Source organism: Phalacrocorax carbo, chromosome 1 (assembly GCF_963921805.1).
Source record: "Phalacrocorax carbo chromosome 1, bPhaCar2.1, whole genome shotgun sequence".
Lineage (NCBI taxonomy): Eukaryota > Metazoa > Chordata > Aves > Suliformes > Phalacrocoracidae > Phalacrocorax > Phalacrocorax carbo.
The window spans coordinates 59,993,141-60,014,674 of NC_087513.1; the positions used below are offsets into that span (position 1 = coordinate 59,993,141).

The following is a 21,534-nucleotide window of genomic DNA, read 5'->3' on the forward strand; positions in this document are numbered from 1 at the left end:
CTTCTGCTGTGGGTGCTGCCTCACTCCCACAGACTCTGCTAGGAGCTCATCAACCTGGGAGGCCAGAGGGCAAGTCTTGCTAGTAAAACCGGCCTTTTCTATGTCTCTTGTCACTAGTCCCCCAGCCCACTGAGCAATAAGCCCACATTCTCCTTAGCCATCCATTTGCTATTGATGTACTTACAGAATCCTTTCCTGTTGCCCTTCACCTCCCAAACAAATTTCAGCTCCAGCTGAACTTTGGCTTTCCTGACTTCATTCCTGCATGTGCAAACAATATCTTTGTGTTCCTTCCAAGGAGCTGGTCTCGGATCCATCTTCTGTATGCTTCCTTTTTGCATCTGAGTTCACTCAGGAGCTCCATGTTCATCCATGTTGGCCTTCTGCCACTGTTGCTCAACTGTCTGAACATTGTAATGGACCGTTCTTATGCTGTGAGGCAGCTGCCCTTGAAGATTAGCCAGGTCTTCTAGGCCTCTGCTCTCCAGGGCAATTTCCCACAGATCCTGCCAAGCAGGTCCCTAAAATCTGCTCATGTGAAGCCTCTGGTTGTAATCCTGTTCTTTGTCTTGCTCGCTCCTCCCAGGATCTGAAACTCCACAGTCTCATGCTCACTGCAGCTAAGTCTGCCCTTGGCATTTACATCATCCAGCAGTTCTTCCTTGTTTGTGAGTAGCTACAGCTCTTTGAGGGTATCAATCTCCAAGTAATTCTGTATCTCTCATATTTTTAAAATGGAGCTGGAAGCTTTCTTTTGTCTTATGTCAGTGTCACCAGAGACATTTGACCAGGAGATATTAAAAGCATATAGAAAGGAAAACTAGTCTACAAATGTCACACTACAGAAAGTTCAGTTTCAACCTGGGACAGAAATGTGGCTTGCATTTGATTTTTAGCTGAATCTGTTTATTAATCTAGCCGGTTGCTACAGTTTTTTACTACAAAAAAACATCCTGAAACCAAACAGCAGTAAATCACAGCAGGCTTCCCAATTCATTGTATTCTTTGGTAGGTGAAGAGTGACTAGAAAAGGAACAGAAGAAGAAGAACTCAAAAGAAATGGAGATTTTAAAATAGTTTAGTGTCCCTCACTGATATTCAAACACTTTCTTCTGCCTATTTGGGGAAAATTCATTAGATACAGGGGTGGGGAAAGAAGTAAAGCCCTGGTGCCCATCTCTTCTCTTCCGATGGGACACATGCTCCAGGACTAACCAACGAGTGCCATAGCTTGATGGGCCTTTTCTGATCAGAGCCATGGCTTAGCACAACACTGCCCCTTACCCTCTAGTCCTCTGGCTGTTGTTCACAAAGTGTTGAAGTAGTAGTTTCTCCGAGGACTAAAGAGGATGCTCTATACACCAACGGTTCCCCTGTATCATCCCATACTTACCTACTGGTCAGTATACCATTTTTTATCTGATGATCTTTCCTGATTGACAGAACAACAGAAGTGATGCGTGTCCATCAGTGTGCTGCAGACTAGAGTGCATGGGTAAAAGAAGAACTGGGGAGGCAGGGAAGGGGGACTGCTGAAGCACTGAGCCAGAGGCAACCACTGGAATCATGCTAAGCCAAAATGATCTGCAGAGATGCAGCAACCGGTCTCCATTGGTTGCCATATTGATACTGTCATTGGGTTTCTTGTATATTGGGTAAAAATGGTCACAATCTATATCCCCTTTAGCATATAGACTGAACCAAATACCTGGTGGCTCAACAGAGAAAACTGAAATAAAACATTCCTTTTAGAGGCTCTTTATAACACCTTGAAAGGTGACCAGTTTGGATATAGAAACTGTTTATAGCATATTTGAATGTGCTATCTGAATGTGTCTATAAGCAGATGTTTGGCTTGTACTGCTATATTTGTAGAAAGAAATGATGAAACTGTTCTGGAAGCCTTTAGTGTGTCCTTGTTAACTTTTGCTGAAAGTTTTATCTCAGCTGGGTGGTACTCCATTAGAAGAACCATAAAATGTTAAAATGATATGATGACGATAAGCTGAGATAGTTTTCAGACAATTCAGTTGTTTGTAAATCTTGGAGATCTGTGTTGATGGAAACAGTGGAGCTTTTCCCTTGCTTTGAAGGAACCACAGAACTCATGCAAAAAATGTCAAGGAGAGGTTTATGTAACTGAGGGTGTGATTTTTATTCATCCTCAGTTGCCAGAGATATAAATAATGAAATTATTATGCATGTGACTCCCTGTGGTGCATGTTAAAATTGTGTAGAGTATTTGTTGACTGACTGACAAATGTCTCTACCCTTTTCTATTCATGGATTGCACAATGAAGTGACTCAGATTGTCCAGCAAAGGGCTCCATGCCTGAGGGAATTTGCTTGATTTACATGCAAGCTAACTGATTAAATCACCTCTTTGACAAGCCAGGTAGTACTGGTTAACTGGATAAGCAAGCAGAAGAAATAGAAAATATTGACTGCAAGGACTCGGTACTATATCATAGAATCATATATATACACACACTATAGCATATATAGACTATAAATTCTATATAATTTATGGGTTTCTGTATCCTGAGCAATTTCAGAACAGATGGGCCTAGACAGTTGTCTTCCATCTGTTCTTCCTAGCATTCATTTATTTCTTTTACAATACAGACCTGGCTATGAGTATCAGTCCTATGGAGCTACTGGAATGGAGTCTCCCCTGGGGTTTCCTCTCAGGTCCATCTGAAAAGCCAGTGCCGAAACAGTAGGCCACAAAGGCAGCAGCATGTCACCCCGAGCTCAGCACCCCGGCACCTGAGCACTCCCACCCAACAGTTTACATTGCCCTCTGCCTAGTCCTTAAATGAAATTAGAGTGATAGATTTAATCTGGGACACCCAAAATAGTTTGGGACATAATTACCGGAGAGACCACTCCCTTGCTGATACCGCTGAAGATGGCAGCAATTGGCTGTTTTCAAGCTCACAGCTCTTTGCTTTAAAAGATGGGGTTGTGACTGCAGAGGGTGTTCTCTGCAGTGTCCGCAGCCCTGTGGTCTGGTACAGCAAGAGTCTTCTCTTAAGCCTTCGGAGGCCAGGTATGGTAACAAATATGTTGCGATTCCTCTTTTTTGTGGAGTGGCTTTGTTGGGAAGAGATAGATGTAGCTAGATCTGGATAAACTTTGAGATTTTAAGTTATGAGAACTATGCCTATGTCAGAGACACATTTCCTTCCAGTACTTTGCTTTTGTTCTACACGTGAAGCATATTTCTTTTACGTCTCACTTTATGTCAGTTAAAATTAAAAAGGAAATATTAGTCATATTACAAGGCAAAAGTGTTCTGTGGGATTACCTCAAACTGTTACACAAAAACTAAGTCAATGTTATGTCATAATTTTGCAGTTTGCTTAAATGACGATCATGACTGAAAATATTTTAGAGGTTTGAGATATATTATTAGCTCTGATAATCGAACAGTTAGTGAAAGATGCAGCAACATCAAAACAAATCTTCAGGTATTAGGGGAGAGGCAGTTGTCTGTTTCTAGATTATTTCATTCCAGCTCTGCAACAGCCCTGTGGTAACTAAAGAAATTTTTTACATAAATGCAATGCTAGAAAAGACTCTCATGTATTAGGGAATATGGAAAACCATCATAATGTGACCTGTTTGCCATTCTTGCTGTGAACCTGAGATGACAGATAACTCCACAGAGGACTGTTCTCAGCTCTGGGGAAAAAAAAAAACCAAAACCATTCTCTGATTTTGTCCAGTTTGGTTTTAAAATTCCCCATCACGGTGGCTTCTCCCACTCTTCCTGGGAGACCTTGCTGGCAGCAACAGCTTCTGACTTTCACACTACATGCAGTCCACAGTTCTTGCAGCATAGCTCCATCTCAGTTTAAATCCAGTCACAGAAGCCCTTGGAATGGACATTTGCTTCACTCATTCACTACCCCTGTGGTAAATCTTGTAGACCCACCAAGAACTACGGTGTGACATGCACAGAAGGTAGGGAGAGCCAGGTGATCATCCACTGCATAGCCCACCAAGGACAGGAGAAACAGTGGGACATGATCATGGGTTAGCTAGTTAACCACAATCAGTGGGTTTCTTATTGGTTTTGGGGGTTGGCTTTTTTTTGGGGGGGGGAGTGGTGCATGCTGTTGGGGTTTTTTTCATGCCATCAAAGGGAGTGACAGGTCTTACAGTATTATAGGAAAGCTGCCAGTAGCAGAAATTACTGTCAGAAAGTAAATTGTCTCTGGTTATTGACAAGTTACTCACTGGCATGTTCCACAAGATGGTTGTCTTTCAAAGGCATCTGTATCTTTAGGAGCAAGTTCTCTTTGTGAAGAATAACCAGGAACTGTAGAGTTTCCCCCATTAATTGAAGGATCACCCCACAACCATACAGTGATTCATCACCACTGGCACATAATCTATGTAACTGGTATAGGTTCAGCCTACCTACCTTGGCCCACCTCAGAGGTAGACATTGAATGCTAGGAGGAAGATGAGCGCTCCCCACAGGGCAATTTGTTTTAAGACAGATGGGATGTAACCCTCTTCACTATAAAGATGACCATTTTAGATGAGACACCTAACTTTTGCGTGGCTCTAATTAAATAAAACCAGTCCCACCCAAGTGTATTGGGGAAGGGCAACCTTCTCTGAATAATATTTTTTTTTTGTCCTGGACATTAAGTCACTGGCCCAGACTGTGAGTATCCCCTTAAAATTTTCTGAAAGGAGATGATAAAAGAGCAGGGTCCATTGCTGATGAGCCCAAACAAGTTAAGGGAAACAAGAGACTAGCAATAATAGGTAAATTATTAGTAAAGGCCTTATTATTAATGTTGACTTTATTAATTTGTTCTTATAAAATACTTTGAACACTGAAGTCCTTATATGTGAATGGAGAACCAGGCTATAGCATGCTCTAGACGAGGCTGGAAATCTCAGATGCATTTAAGTGAAGAAATACAGGCACAAAAAGGTAGTGGGGGAAACATGATAAAATACCTAGACTGTGACTTTAAAGAGGTCCAAAACATGCAGTTTGAGAAGTTAGGTCATGGCAGTCAACCCTATTAAAAAAATCAGTGTTGATGTGACCAAAATAACAGATGAAGTGGACTGATGGATTTGTTTCAAGCATTTTTTTTCTTCTCCACAAGACACTAAAAATGATCCTTTGCTTGCCTGGAATGAGTAATATAACCCTTTAATGGGCAAAAGGTTGTTTAATGGGAATGAAAAAAAGTAAAAATAAGCATCTGTTGGACCATTAATTTTGCAAGGGGAGTTTCTGGGTAAAATTTAATGCATTTATTAACGTGCAGACTAGGGGACATGAAAACATTGTCTGCTGGCACAAAATTATTTTATTTTGTTGACTATTAGGAGGGAACATAAGGGGCTTCTCTTAAGTTGTGGCTAAGATTTTAATAAGTGGTTCCTTAAGTGGAGGTACCTATGTCTACAACTAAATGAGCTGATCAGGTTTTCCGAAGTGCTAAGACCCAGTGATCTCTGTTGAATCACCAGGAGGCACTGAGAGCTCCACATATTTTGGGAAAAAAGACACTACTTATTTCACTAGCTAGAGGGGGGAAAAAAATACAGACTAAAAAAATCAATGCCACTTCCCTTTCAACAAGGTTTGTCCAGGTGGATGTATCCCAAGCACTTTCTCCACTCCCTACAACAGTGAATAGCCTGACTTTTCTCCTCTACCCTGAGGAGCTCTGTTTCTATAACAGTCTGTGCAGAACAGGTCCTGTCTTCCATGGTTGCTGGGCTTTCCACTTTCTCCGTTCTGGAGGGAAAGCTGGTGTCAGAACAGCTCACTCCAGGGCAGGGCAAAGGCATTACAGCCACCACATAACATAGCATGAACTTCTACTGTCATTATAAATATTTATTTACAGGTCCTGTAAAAAATGAGGAAGATGGTGAAGATTTGCTGTTCTCTCCTCCTCTTAAGTTTGCTCAGTGGGCAACTCAGTGCCAACCCTGGACTCAAAGTGAGGATCACCCAGAAGGGGTTGGAGTATGGTATGTGTGATGTTTCTGGGAGCTGCTGGTGGTATTGCATTGAATCCTGATATGACAGATAAGGGAAGCGAGGGCAGTGGGAGGAAATGACCTGATCAGAGGGTATAAAGAAAAGGAAAGTTTAAGAGCACAATATAGCAGATACAGTAAGGTGCTTGACAGCATTGTACATCATATTGAGGTTCATTTGACCTCAGATATTGAATCAGTAAGTTCAGCTATTTCCATGACTAGGAGTGAGATCTGAAATAGCACTGCTGGGTCTCAAATGAGATACCCGCTTCTTTCTGACTCTGTATCCATCCCACCTCCTAAGCCAGAAGCATGTAACTATAAACTCACAGGCAGTATCAAAGGCAACTGAACTTATCACTGTTTTCCTGTAGCCAAGGAGGTTGGGCTGGAAATCCTGAAACAGAATATAGAGAAGGAACATTTCCCTGATTTGACTGGCTATGAGAAATTTGGGCTTGGTAATGTCAAATACAACATCTCAAGGTAAGTATCTCTCCAGGGGCAATTTGTGTTTGGCTGAATTTTGAATCTTGTTTTGTGCTCACCATGACTCATGAAATACACGCTGTTCCTTTTCTTTTCTCTCCTGTACCTCTCTCATGTTCTAGAATACGCGTCACTGCTGTTGAATTCCCCAGTGCTTCCATCTCCCTCATACCTGGGACTGGGATAAAACTGGTGATAGGAAATGCTTCTCTAACCATCGATATGAACTGGAACATAAGGACCTGGATGTTGTACGTACAGCCTCATGTGTCCTGGAATTTTTCTTGATGGAGAATATAAAGATAAAACCACAGGATTTAGCTTTTCTGGTGACTTCTTTATGATAAAGGTGCTCTTTAACAGCTAGCAGCAGTAACACAGGAGCACAGACTGGTCCTTCTCAACACGTCTGCTGGTGGGAGACAGCCCCTGCCCCCTCAGGCATGAGCACTGATAAAGACCCCATGGCTGAGAAGCACCTCTGTAAATAGTGAAGAACTGATGCTCTAGCTGAATGCTGTCATTGTCCAGCCTGCCAGCTAATGACACATGTAGAAAAATTGTAGTATGGTGGATCACAGTCCAGTATTATAAACCCTCCCAGAGCAGCTACACTGTTAGACACCCTGTGCGATGCCTCCAAGAGGTACAGTTCAAAAGCTGATGGAAAAGGGACAACCAAATGGCAATATCCATAGGGCAGTTTCCACACCTTCCTAGTCCCAGGGTGTTTCAGAGGAAAGGAATCCCTCCTCCTCTTCCCCACAGCACAAATTACTGATACTGCTAAACTGATGGAATTACAGCAATCTCTGATCTGCACTTCTGGGCTTCTGCTGTCAGGGACAGCAGGGCTGGCTGCTTGCAAGGGGAAGGGACCCTAGAGCTGGGGGTGATGACATGGCAGGAGGGGCAGTGCCCTCGCTGGCAAGTACCCAAGACAGGCAAACAGAGCAGGTTAGTAGCAGTGACGAGGAACACCCACCAGTCCAGATTGCCAGGCAAGTCCATAGTGAAGAGGCAGGTCTGAGGCAAAGCCAGGAAGTCAAGCCAGCAAAGCATGATCGAGATTAACTAAGGACAAGGGTGCACATATGTGTGCCTACAACATAGCTCAGGCAAAGATCTGAGTTCCAACACAGCCCATAGACCAAGGGTAGGGACCCCCAATGAGGCTTTTCACAGCTCTTTTTCACAACCAAGTTATGAACAACTATAACACAGCTTCACCATACTGGAGCTGGTTTTTGAGCATGGGCTGCCAAGCCCCTGGGAGGGGTCGGGAAGAGGGCACAGAGCCCATTTGGGCACTCCAGGCCCTGACATGTGTTTGTACAGACCCTCCTCAGACACCAATAGGTTAGATGCCAGTACAGCTCTCTTGCCCTGTCTTATATCACGCTTATCCCTGTTCCCTCTGCTGTGGGTGCAGGTCTGATAACTGGAACAAAATACTTCACTATAGTGAATTATCAACGTTCCCAAATCCATAATTTTCCAAAAATCCTAGCTGGAAATCCCTGTAGAATACTTGATTCTTTGCAGACATATTGGAATCTATTTTTGTTATGAGCAATGCAATATAAAGTATTTAGATAAAGAACTTCATCTTCAGTGAACAGAAAAGAGGCCATTTAAAAATTGAGTCTTGAACGTTCATTAAAAATAGTTTTTTCAGTTATTTCGTTATTTTTACTTTGTGCAGCAAGGACAGCAGAAGAAGCACAGTGTACATTTCAAAGGTGGTTGTTACTGCAATCTTTTCAACACCCCTGGATAATACTGGTCATACATTAATATCACTTACCAGCTGCCGGATAACTTCTGGTAATATAGACATCAAGTTGAATGGAAAAAGTGGGTAAGTGGAAAAGATCTGTATATACTCTGGGAGAAAATAACTGTCAATGAACGGCACAAAGACAACTTCTATAGGCACCACAAGTGAGAATCAGGGCCCTAATCCAGTGTTAAAATGGCCAAATTTGATCATTGCTCTTGTATTTCTGCATGCTGTCCCTTGAGTAGAGGATAAATACAGCAGTTCTGGTCAGATCAAATAATCCCTTGTGCTTCTTCAACACCCACGTCTTTCCAAATACTGCTCTACTCTTCAACTCTAGGTAGAAGTTACCTGTTTGTACTATGCTTTAAGTACTCCTAGTCACAGTGCTATCAAAACTGCACAGAACCAGACTGCTGTCTGTTGCACCTCTGGTTACAACCCTGTACAACATTATTTCATTGTTTTCTTGTACTTCTCTCACTGTCTGAATACAACTTTTGTCACCTGGTTTTAGGTGTGGTTTTTTGTTTGTTTGCTTGTTTTTACTTGTATTGGAAGTTCCTAGTGCAGAGACTGCTTATTTACCTGTGTTTGTACATACATGATGGTGGTAATATGAAGAATTCCTTATTCATAAAGATGAATCTAAAGGCTGAGATGCCTAGTGGTGACATTACCTTTAAATGGTGGCTCTCTGATAGTTGTTACATTTCAGAAAGCTCCCTTGTGTACTAGAACATCTAAATTCATGTTCTGCAGAGATATCTGATTTCCTGTTAATGTCTGTAGTACTTGACCCATGAATTGCTTTCTTCCTTTCCTCTAGCTTTCTGCATAACTTCTTTATCAAGTATCTGAAGAAACCCATTCACAGGAGCTTGGTCACTAACGTAAGCCTTTCAAAATTGTGGAGGGGAGGGTTTTAAGGAATATGACTTTCACAAGTCAGTGCTGTGAACTTGGCAAAGGAAGGACTAGAAAAATAACAGTCCTATTCAGGTCTGATCAGCATAGTCACCATTTTGCCAGCCAGAAACGCTTCCAGATGAAGTGCCAAGTTCATGGCCAAGATATTGACTAGGTTCAACCAAGGCAGCAGCAGGGATGGAAGATGTAGTTGTTTTGCCATACCAGTGCAGAATAAGTCTCTGCTTGTGTACTTACAGGCATCCTAGGTTTTGGGTAATTTTTATACTCAGGTGACAAAACATATATTGGGTGATGCACAGCGAAGCTGTAGTACCTTACCTCATAGTAAGATATATTTCAACTTCATCATATCAAAGAGGTGAGTAGTTCTGATGACAACCTGCTCAGGGCCTCTGAGAGGAGAAAGAGCTTGAGATGGCTGTGATTCTGCCCCAGCACAGGGATCTCTCCTGTGAGACCAATGTGACATCTCTGTCTCCTTGCGCAATTAAGGCTGTGGTTTTGTCACCCCCATCAGGCTGCCTTTGGCAACACCCCACTTCGTTGCCTAAAGGCAACTTTGACATAGGAGATGCTTACATTGCACCAAGTAAAAGTTTTGGGGAACCAGTTACCCGAAGAAAAGCTAGTACAGGTGTTTTCACAAATTCTGCAATGTGTGTTGCATAAGCAGACCAATGTGTTAGCACACAGGTAAGAGGTGCTTACGGGTCCCTGCTAATCAGGCCATAATTTGAGTGTGCTTTTATACAGTCATGTCCCAACATCAGATCTGGGATCCAGCTGATAGATGAAGACCTCCGATCACTGAATGGTGAGTCACTAGTGATATCTTTTCCTTCTGCTTTCTCTCTCCTGTTCAGTTAAATTCTGCAGTTTTCTTAACAGCAGCTGGTTAGCAAAGCCTCCAAGACAGCTATCAGACCCCACATTCTGCCTGCTCCTTTGCTTACAGGACCAAAGTTAAATAAAGGGAGTGGTACTTGGACAAGCAAAGGGTATTTTTGAGAAGGCAAGGACTTGGGCATGATCTTCAACTTGCAAATGTGGCAGCATGCACCCCTGTTGTGAGAAATGCCATTTAGAGACCACGCAGCACTGATGCAAAGGCAGTTTTCTCTTCCCTCCCATGCTCTGAGTCCTCCTGCATGCATAGCACTTTACAAGCTGAAGCCTGTTCCCCTAGCCTGCGTGGAAATCTAAGTCTTACTTGACAATTTTTCACACTTGCCAAAGGCAAAATGAAAAAGCTCCTTTGCAAAAAAACCTTCTCACTTTAACCATTTGGGGTTAGACTTGCAAGAGTTTAAAGTACCTAAAGTGTTGGGCATATACCATGTGCAAAACACAAGTACCTAAGCAGATCAGGCACCCACCTTTTCTGGGAAAGGATTTGCGAGGCACTTTGGATGCTCTCAGAACTGCTTGACAAGAAATCCCAACACCATCTTATGCCCTGAAGCACAATATGGCCATTTCCTTTTTTTTTTTTTTGTTAGACAAAATTTACTTTTCCGCAATGAGAAAACATTAGACAAAATAAGAAGGTGCTTTAAAGAAGGTGACAGTAGAAACATCAAGTCTTAGGTCAGAATGCATGTTAGGAGGTCCCTGGCTGTGGTTTTCCCTACCCTTTGGAACCACTTTGTTTAATTCTCCTTCAGGAACTGACTTAGTTTTAAGTGTACATAAAATTCTTTCTGTGCTTTTTGTAATACTGTGTATTTTGCTTTATCTACCACCTTTACAGTCCTAATGCCGGTTGATCATTTGGCTGAAGTAGACTACTCCTTAAATCGCTTGCCAGCAGTATTCCGACCATTCATTGACCTGGACTTAAAGGTAATTGCATGTAGTGCTCTTTGCTGAGATTGCTGTGATTTTTATTATTGTATGATCTGCTTTCTAAGATGAACATGATTGCTCCTCTGAACATTAGGACTTAGTATCTGAGAAGACAGACATTTCAAGGCACTATTGCATTTGTTATTGTAATCGTTTTTCAACAGTCCTGCTGTAAAATGAATTATTTACAAGCCACATCTTTTTTTTAGTTGCTGTTGAGTTTGTTGTAGCAAATAGAGAGGAGTAAAGGTTGACTAAGCAAGTTAGAAAAAAAAGAGAAAGGGAAGGGAGAGAAAGGGAAAGGTATTAAACTTTATCTTTCGCTGTTGATTAATATTGGGACTTCTTTGTTCAGTCAGTCAGGGGAAGATTTCTGCACATTGCACTAACTAGATGTGTCTACTGTCAGATGAGAGAGGAAAAGAAAGAGCAAGACTATAGGAGCAAGAATCAAGCCTCTGGCACCTTGACTAGGATGACAGATGACCCTCAAAAAAGCATGGGAGTCCGAGGAGTGCTGCTGAGTTTGAAGGCTTGAAAGTTTCTTTCAAATAAAGGAAGAAATCTCCTTATGTATTGAAACTAAAATCAGACCAGTTCCTAATTCTAAAAAGACCTGATTGTCCTTCTGTGTAAGGTGATTTTGTTGAGGGTAGTTATCATCATCATAGTATCCAATATCTTTAATTAAGATGCCTCGCACTAGGTGCTCTAGAAAAGGCGAATGCAAAGACAGTCTTGTCACAAAGATCTTATAAATCAAGTATAAACAAGAGACAACAAGGAAATAAGAGAGGCGGGAACACAAAGGAACAATAAGCCAGTATCTGTCAGTACAGTAGACCCTGGTCTCAGCACACCAGCTCTACAGCTGCTGTCAAGCTCTTCTGGGTATTGTAGCAACTAGATTTTAAGCAGGGACTTGAGGCAGACTAAAAGAGTTAATGTCATGGCTGTTTACAAGAGCTACTCTCCCACATAAGATGCAACATGGGTGAAAAAGACAAAGAGAGTGACTGTTAAATCCAGCAAGTGAGGATTGAATGGGAATGTCATCGGCAAAGTGACTCAGCACTTTGTAAGCATTTTGATAGTCCTTAAAAGGCAACACATTTGAGATGGAACATAAAGGGGAAACTAATAAAAGGGATAAAATAAATTTAACCTCTGTGTACCCTCCTCACTTTAAATCACTTTTATGTTTTTGTTTAATCTGGATACATTTGGAAGTTTTAGATCTGAAAGCCTTGGCTAATACCATGGGTAGTGCAAAAGACAACATAGGTGCTCTTGGGATTGTCTGACATAACTTTCCTGTCTCTCATAGGCATTCTTTTGTCTGCACAAGTTACCAACTTGCTTCTATGTAGAATAACGTGCTGATTTTGACCTAGACAGATCTCTGGTTTTAGAGATCCATTTTGTAATTGAGACCATTGAATAGCTCTATGCAGCAGTTCTCAGATTTAAATTCCCGGAGATAGGGAAAGGAGAAAGTAAGGCTTTTCTCTAAGTGCTTTTAGTCATACTCTTCACGCAATATGTAGACCCTTAATTTAGAGGCTTTGTTTTCTGAGGTGGTAGGCTGTCTTCAGTATGGGATCAGCATCTCAAAAGATAGATCTCAGGTGTCATCTGTGAGGGTGTCCAATCTCTGGAACTTGTCTTCACTACCTGCTTGAAAGCACCAAGGCTTCAGAGTATACTACAAAGCCTAGGTACTCATTTATACACCAAATGAATAGCCTGAACAAGGGAAAGGAAAGTAGCATTAGTTGTCTGCAGTCATGTTAAAGTCATATTTTGACTCTGATATTTTTTTATCTCTGCCAATACCTTTCAGGGAATAGTCTATCCAGCTGGAAACTATTCTAGCCCTCCCTATGTGGCACCTCCCTTCACTATCCCAGACCAAAGGGACTCCATGCTCTACCTTGCCTTCTCTGAGTATTTCTTTCAGACCTCCTCATTTGCTTACTACACTGCAGGGGCCTTCAACATCACCATTGCAGAGGAGGTGAGTAGGACACAGAGGAATGGGATCAGAGTGGCTCAGGTCATCCAGGATGGGGCTTTGACCTGCCAGTTGTCAGTATGTGGCCATATAAAGCTGCTAATTGGCCTGTGAAGTCCTGATCATAAATACAAGGGTATTGTTATGCTCTTATTTATGCTCTATATAGAAGCCTCAGGCCACAGCCAGGGGTGCCAAGTTCCATTGAGCAAGGTACTGAATACTGGCAACTTTGCTTAAAAAGAGAAGGATTTTGTAGACCTGAGGCATAGACTTTTCTGACATGGACAAAGGATCTACTCTGGGGAATTTAGCAGCCTCAGTGGCTGTTTTCAGAAGGGTCTTCACAGACTGAAAGTACTTCAAGGGCCATGGAAGCAAAGCATATGTCAAAGTACAGTAGCAGTGGCTTGGAGGCTGGCAGAGTTGACTAGCCTGTCTCCAGCAGGTTCAGCAAGTCCCAAAACTACAATGATATTAAGCATTTGCTTTCCCAGGAAGTAATTTGGCATATATTATTGGGAATCAGCTTTAAGTATACTTAGTCCCTTAAGAATATTTCTGAGAACAAAAGGTACAGAATCAAAAATTCTTTGAAATGACAGGAATAATGTATTTAAACAGAAGCCAACCAGGAAGGTCAAACCTGGTAAACTCTTTTATCTTTTCTTTTTTTCACCAGACTTGTAGCTATTTTAATATAAGCACAGAGATATTTGGCAGTATCATCCCTGAGGTGAGTATCGTTACTTCCACAAACTTAGGAAACCACCTGGTGTAGGTGTCAGACATCTCACTACTGGTATATCCCAAAGGCTTGTAGGGCCAGCAGGGCTCCTGCGCTGGAGAAGTGGGTACCTGTATGCCTCATAACAGCAGAGCAGATGGGCCTTGTCACCTTCCACCCCCACAATGAGTAGAGTGACTTGTACTGTTACCAAACTTGGCCCATCATCTTGCACATTAATCTTTACGCTGGGCACTGTGCCTAAGCCACAGCTGTTCCCACCTAAAACCAGCTCTAGGCAGGAAAAAGCTTCCAGTCATGAGTCCTGCTTTGAGAGACTTCTGAGAGGGCCTCAGCTCAGAAATAACATCTTTCTCCTGCCCAAACCTGCATAATTGTCTTTGATTCACTGCTATCCTGTGACTGACTAGCAGAAAGGAATCCTGTAAAGACCTGGAAACGTGCTATAGTGGCCACATGCAGGAAACCGAGCTAACAGATGGGCAGGAAACATTACATCTATGGAACAGACAAGGCAGATGCACAGGATTTACATTTATTTTAGGTGGAGGAGATGAATATAACAGGACAGAAAATATGAGTATGCATGGCTCCCACCAGCCTTCTCAGACAAAATAACAAACAAAAAATGAGCATAAGAGACCCTAGGCCATGAATGCTAAGGTTGGATGAAGTTGGACTCATGGTTCAAAGAACTTCACATCCTTGGTTGCTTCCTAGATAATATTGAGATCCTCCCTCAGAAATCTGAGAATGCTCCAAGGGCAGTCAGCAATGGTCTTTTCCATAAAATGCCATGAGCATTGATGCTAATATTCCACCCACTCTGTTCTAAGTAATGAACTTGGTGAGCCTACTCACTCTTCAGGCAACGGACAGAGTAAGGTTCCTCTGAGGAGCATCCAGAGCAGGAACCTGTCTCGAGGTGGGTGAATCTCAAATTGAATGACTCCTGAGCTCTTTTACTGTGTGGCTTAAACATCACATTCATGTTCCATTCCTTTCCTATGTTCACAAATGAGTATTTAATTTCTCTAAAAGTGATATAGAAGAAATCATATTCCTAGAGTAGAAAGAACTTTCCACTGCATTCCTGATGTGGCCAATACTCTTAATTTATCACCACAGAAAACTTCTACTTCCTGCTTGCTTGAAAGAATTTTATGTTACCAGCTGTCCTTAACCTTGTCTTAAGGAACTACTTCAAAATGGTTGCTTCAAGAATGAGAAAATACAGTATTCTGATATGTTCTACAAGAAAAGTGTTTTTCTACCTTTTCTTTTTGTCTTGGAACCTTACAGGTAGCCAAATATTCAGTTACACCCTACCCAGTGATGTTGAAGCTAATGGCTACTGACATACCTATCATCAGCTTAGAGCAGGATTCCTTCACAGCAGAGATTCAGGGCTCCATGGAGGCATTTGCTGTTCTACCAGACTCAACCACACAGTCGTTGTTCACAATGAACATAGTAAGTACAATGAACAAGGTGACGTTTAACTCAGGGTTACATATGTTTGTTCATTCCTTCTTTTAAAACTCTCTACAAGAAACAGTGTGTCAGATTTCTAGTACTTAAACATGCAAATTCCCCTTAGTCACAGGTGGTGCCTATGTGGCCTTGCTTAATCTATAGGACATTTCTATGGTGCAGAACATTTTCGTGTAGATGGACAAAAATCCAAACATAGCAACCCTGATTAACCAAAGTTTTGTTCTCTGGAATGACAGGTTTGCAGGCACGAGTTGCCTCTTGGCAACTTGTTCATGTAACTGAAAATGTCTTTGATTAGTGAAATCTCGTTACCCACATTTCAGCTCTTGTCAGTGCCATTCAGATAAACAGACATTTACTGTGTGCAGCCTTGCATGGGCCACAGGCTAGGGAGGAAGTTGCATCTGCATGAAACAGCTTCTGTACATAACGGGGAAGATGGTATTTCTGTATTTGTGACTAATTCACAGCAAGGGTTCTGGTTTTTTGTGTCTGGTAACCCATGGTTTCTTTATTCTGCAGGCAGCCAACACCAGCATTGCTCTCAATATATTTGACCAGAAATTGATGGGCTCACTATGTCTGAACAGGTAATTCAACCTGTCCTGGGACGGAAAGGATTTCCAGCCATTTGGAAGTGCTAGCAATCCCATCATTAGCAGTTTAGGCACATGATCAGATAACCATAATTTAATGAATATGTTTCCCTGGTGAGTTCATCTGCATTAGATTCTCTAATTCCCTATGTGGCTGTATTTGTACAGTTTAGGAAGTCAGGAAGCTTCTCTGTGACAACTGCCACAGTCCCCAAGGGACTGCCCACCAGCTGTGAATTGCTGCAGGGCAGTGGTCTCATCGGACTTCTCTGCTCCTGACATCTAATCTCTCCTCTGAGCTAGAAGAATTAAGTGTGCAGGCAGTTATGTTGACCATGAATCACCTGAAAGCTTCCCTCATCCCTTTTCATCTGGCAAGATGCAACTGCTTTCTACCCCACCTGTGCCACTAGGAAAGCACAGAGGGGTCCAGGATACAGTAAAGAATCTGAACCCCTGCAGTTCCACACTGATATTCTTATAGCAGAGATTCTCCAGCTTAGGCACTGCAACTCCGAAGACTCAGAAAGCTGGAGACCAGAGGCTTGGGCATTTAGACATTAACATATCACATTTTATAGACAGAAGCTCTGTACACCAGGACCTCACAGCTGGGAATTGGGACCCTGATTTCACAAACGCCCCTTGGGAAGAGTGTTATGGGGTTAAGAACACACAGAGTTTGTCAGGGCACAAAGATGTTAGGAATTTAAGGATGATAGTGCTGTTAGCGTTTTTTGCAGCAACATTCAGAGAGAAAAATCTAGAGTGGGCTGAGCGCTGGGATGCTGGTTCTGTGGAAACTCAGAAATCATCTTTTGAATACATGTTTGGATACTAGAATATGTACTGAATAAGTATTTGAATTTGGATACAGAGACATTAGCAACACAGCCATCAGTAGCAGTACCATACGATTAATATAATTTTTCTTCCCACCCCGGTAAGGCGCACAACAAAGCATTACATAGATGTACCAAAATCCTTGCAAAATACCTGAGAGCCTGCAAGTCCTTGATGAGTCCTTGGCAAAGTCAATTGTCAGTAGGATTTCCAAAATACAGCAAGAGAAGCACACTCACATTGCTGGCTACAGCCCTTCTAGCAACCTCTTCTGCATGCGTGCTCAGCAAGGCCCTAGGAAAACCACCTCTCTCTCTACAAGGCAGTAGGTCTCCTTACAGATGTTTCTTAAGGCCTGGAGCTCTACAGAGGTGTCTTCAAATGACTAGAGTAACGTGTGTTTATCCTTTCTAGTGACTCATCTTGTTTCACTTCTTTCCTTCAGGCTCCAGTTCTCCCTAGCCCACTCCAATGTTGGCTTTTTCGAGGTAAGCAGATACTTTAAGCACATAGGAAATGCAAACCAGGAATATCAGTGATATCAAGGCTAAAGAGTAAGCAAATAAATTTTATTTGTATTTCTAAATCATTTGGCTTCATTTCTGGGTGGCTTTTTTCCCATCTTCCGGCAGCCGCCTCTCTGCTGGGGACTTAAAATTCTATTCTTCAGGGCAAGTTAGTTCCCATGACTAGTGTCAGGGGATATTTCATCAGTAAGCAGAGAGATCTCTCGAATCATAATGGGGAAATGCGCAGTGGTAATCTGAACTGTAGCAGCAGACAGAGCAGTGTGCTGTCTAAGCGATCACATGCACAACTGAGGCAGAGGCACTCCATGTGGTGCACTGGTGCTCATCACAGATGCTCAGAATTACAGCAGGGAATGGGAGCCAAAATACTAGTCTCAGATGCCTGGAATAGTGCAGCTGTAGGCTTACAGGCCTCCGCAGAGAGTCATTTAATTCTGAGTACAATCAATCAGTTCTGAGTAGCTGCGGAGAAAGGATTAAAACTGTTCTGGTCCTGCTTTGCTATTGGTGATAAATTATCTCACAAATAAAGGAAATAGACCGTTTTAAATGAAGATGTTGTCCAAGCATGATGAAAGCCATTTGTATTTAGCATCTCACTTCCTTTGCATCATTCCAAAGACTTAAGACCCAAAGGTCACTTGAGCTTATGACTCTTTTGACCTAAATGAGAGCTGAGAGTTGAACACGAGCCTACTAACTCCATCCAGGATTAGGGCATGACAGTTCTACCACTATCAGGAAGTGATGACTAACTGAGTTTTCTTCTCTGTGGCAGATCTCACTTCTGGAAAACATCCTGTCTTACATTTTACAGACTGAAGTAATCCCATCAGCTAATGGTAAGGCTGTATTTCAAAGCACCAGCTAAAATCTTCCAGCAGAGTGAGTGATTCTACAAACTTCTACTGCCTTTCTGCTTAAGTTTCCAGTTCCCATCAACTTGAGTGGCAAATGACCATCAGCCAGTAAGCAGTGGAAGGGGGAGATTGATCTGTTGGGGTGTAAGTGCACCCTCTCACTGGCACTGTTCAGCAAAAAGGGCTTGGAAACTCATAATTCATCTGCCTTCACCTCACTCAAGGTGGCCCTGATGCATCAGCGAGAAGCATGTCTCTCTAGCCTGCACACCTGCCTGAGGCCACTGTGTGTGAAATGTATTCCTCTTTATTAGACCAGCACAGGGCTTTTGCCTCTCATAAATCTTATTTAAGGCCCCGGAGAAGACGTAGCTTTATGCCAGCCTTCTGTACTGGGACAAACTTCACCTTCCTTAATTAATGGAGACAAGTGGGAACAGGTTCTAATGATGATAGAGCTGGATTGACAATCCCTCAGGCCACTAGGGACAAATCACTGAGTATGTAATGTGCGGAACATGAAATGCCTTGGTTTGGCTGCAACAGTCTGTCAAGAGAAAAGCATCTGTAATTCTTTTTCCCCATTGGTAAATGAGCATCGCATCTACCTCCCAGGGTTGCTTGTGAAGACTAAGATGTTAATTGTTATAAACGACCTAGAAATCTCTGGATAAACAGGGGTGTTGAAGGGCAGGTATTTATCTTTCCAGTGCATATCTAGATCATGGTGTTTGTCTCTTTTTTTAAGCTAAACTGTCAAAAGGATTCCCTCTTCCCAGCCTGGCCAACATTACCTTGACAAGACCTCACATTACAATTGCACAGGTGAGATTCTGACACTCTTTTGAAAGGTTATCCCTTCCCCCCCCCCCCCTTTTTTTTTTTTTTGGCTAGGCATTTATTCACCTTCTGTTTGTACAAGAAACTTGCTGGATTAGAGTTAGTCAGTAAAAAGCCCTGGGTTTAAAAGAAGATCTGTAGTAATGGCAAAACCCTCTTAGAAACAAATTTATCTTTCTTTGAGGGGAAAAGTTGGAACTGAATACTTAACCACGGAGTGATCAAATGCACAGCTTGCTCAGCCTTGCAAGTTGCAATTCAGTGTGAAAACAGGTTTACCTTTAACATTTTGTTTGAGTTTGGCCAATCAAATCAAATCAGTTATAGCTATCCACACAGTCCTGCTGTCATTAACAGGATTAGCTGAAATACAAGAGGGAGGTGAATTTGATTTTGTGTACCTAGGATGACTGGATTTTGTTAATAATTGGTGATAATGACTGAGGCTAGCAGTCAAAAGTAGTTAGTGAGCTCTCAGAAAATATTCTTTGCCTTCTGGTTATTCTTCTCCAAATCTAGCTCTTATTTTGAACATACCGAACATTGCTAGGCAATCAGTCAGGACAAGGGCATTGCTGACAAACCAACCCCCAGCCTGTTACATTTCTCCATTTGTTTACCAACTTCTCAGTTATTTTCAACTTTGCAGAGACAGTCTCAAATCTTTGATTGTGGTTAAGCAGAAAGCACAACTCAGGAAAGGAAACGCAAAGGCTGTTTCTAATTTTCCTTTGCATTCCACATACCTGGCAGCAGCCAGCTATGTAGTCCCTACAAAATATAATTGCTTGGAGACTACTTTCAGCAGCACTAGTTGCCAACGGTCTTATAGGCTAATTACGAATAAAGGATTTTAGTGGTTCTGTGGGGCCCATTCCCCACCTCGCTTTCTCTGACCAGTCTCTCTCCAGTAACTAGGAATGAGAGAGGGTGCAGGAGAATTGCTATGTCCTATCAGTGTGAATGGGATTCCTATTTAAAAGCTAGTTCCGTAGCCTCCACATCCAGTCCCAGTCTATTGGCTACGGTCAATAGAAAGAAAGACAATTCTTCCCACTTTTCATAGATAACCATATTAGACTGTGACGGGCTGCTCTCTGCAGGTTCATTGCTCTGTAGGCACTGGCAGTGGGGGAAGCTTTAAGGACAAGTTTAGATCTGATAGCTAATTCTTAAGTGGCTCAAATTAGGTAAAAAATAATCCCAACTTGTGATGACTGGCTCAGATGAACTTTCTTGGGTAGGCTGTAGGATCTTTAGATGTCCCTTCTGTAGCTAGTGTGTTGCAAAGGGATAGCACCCAGTGAAGGATGGGGATCTTTTGCAAAGTTCAAAGGACAGAGTTCAATAAAGCTTGTTAGTTGCAAGGCTTAGCTGTTCTCAGTAGATTTTCTGACCAGAACCACCAGGATTGAGTAGACATTAAACAAACAAACAAACAAACCCACCCAAACAAGACAACAAAACCAAATGAACAAAATAACACCTTCATTTTGTAATCCATAGCACTTCAGTGACTGTTCTTCTCCCCACAGGGATACATGTTGATTTCTACTGACGTCCACTACAAACACTAAAGGAGAAGCATGAACTTCAAATCAATAATGTGACTCCGAAGGCTAAACACTGTCCAGTTCTGCTGAAATGTGTAACCTGAGCTCTGACAAGGGCAATGTCATCCTGGTTGGGGGTGAGGGGGGATGCGGGGAGGCAAAGAAAGCTGATGGAATCATTAGGCTGTACATTGGTGGTAACAAGCAGAAGAGAGAATGCTTAACATTATTTATTCTGGAGTTTAACTGATGCAAAGACATTTTTAAGATTAATGCCTCTCTTGAAATACAGTCTTGTCTATACACTTCCAGAAAGGTGCTGCAGTCTCTCGAAAGAAGGAAAAGTACATTGTCAAAATGCTGCTAGGGCAGATGTGCCTGCTAACCTTTTTCTACTGTAATGATCTTAAATACCCATCTTCTGAACACAATGCATTAAGTATGAAGTGAGCCCTCTCCAGAACCATGCCAGACTGGGAACTGTCCCAATTACAATGGGAACGAAAATCTTTGCAGTGTCTTAACTAAACACTTAACATCAATCTTAGCAAAGATGCAGAAGCAGTTCAGGGAGAGAGAAAAGTGGCACTACTACTGCCTTTGATAGTCCCTCTCCACCTGTGACTCTTCAAATACTTGTGTCTCTCACATCCCCTGCCCAGCATTGCTTAGCCAGGTTAGATACATTTAACTCCTTGAATGTTTCTGTGTATATATTACAACTCTAATCCTCCCAACATCTTTGCCAACATTGATCTGGATCGAAATAGTTATAGACACTTCACTGCTTACTTCATTTTGGTATGTTGTCTTACCCTCTTTCTTTCTCCTCCTTCTTTTTTCCGGTACTTTATTAGCGTGCAAATCTGAGCCCAGTTCTGATCCCAGAGGGATATACCTGCCCCGCAACACTTAGGTGCTTGTGCTTTGGCCAAACCTGGACATGGAGCCGCCTCAGGTCTCCCAAACAAGC

The 21,534-nt window shown here is 42.2% G+C and overlaps 1 protein-coding gene across 1 annotated transcript; it reads left to right on the top strand.

Moving 5' to 3' along the window:
- The first annotated feature begins 5,903 nt into the window (after window positions 1-5,903).
- LOC104041137 (BPI fold-containing family C protein) lies at window positions 5,904-20,739 on the top strand. The gene is made up of 15 exons (XM_009500361.2): window positions 5,904-6,018; window positions 6,405-6,516; window positions 6,642-6,770; window positions 8,225-8,380; window positions 9,132-9,195; window positions 9,989-10,049; window positions 10,986-11,077; window positions 12,924-13,097; window positions 13,777-13,830; window positions 15,145-15,315; window positions 15,862-15,929; window positions 17,224-17,266; window positions 18,087-18,150; window positions 18,917-18,993; window positions 20,544-20,739. The coding sequence occupies exons 1-15, from the start codon at window positions 5,904-5,906 to the stop codon at window positions 20,583-20,585; spliced, it is 1,422 nt and encodes a 473-aa protein (XP_009498656.2). The 3' UTR covers window positions 20,586-20,739.
- Window positions 20,740-21,534: the final 795 nt, after the last annotated feature.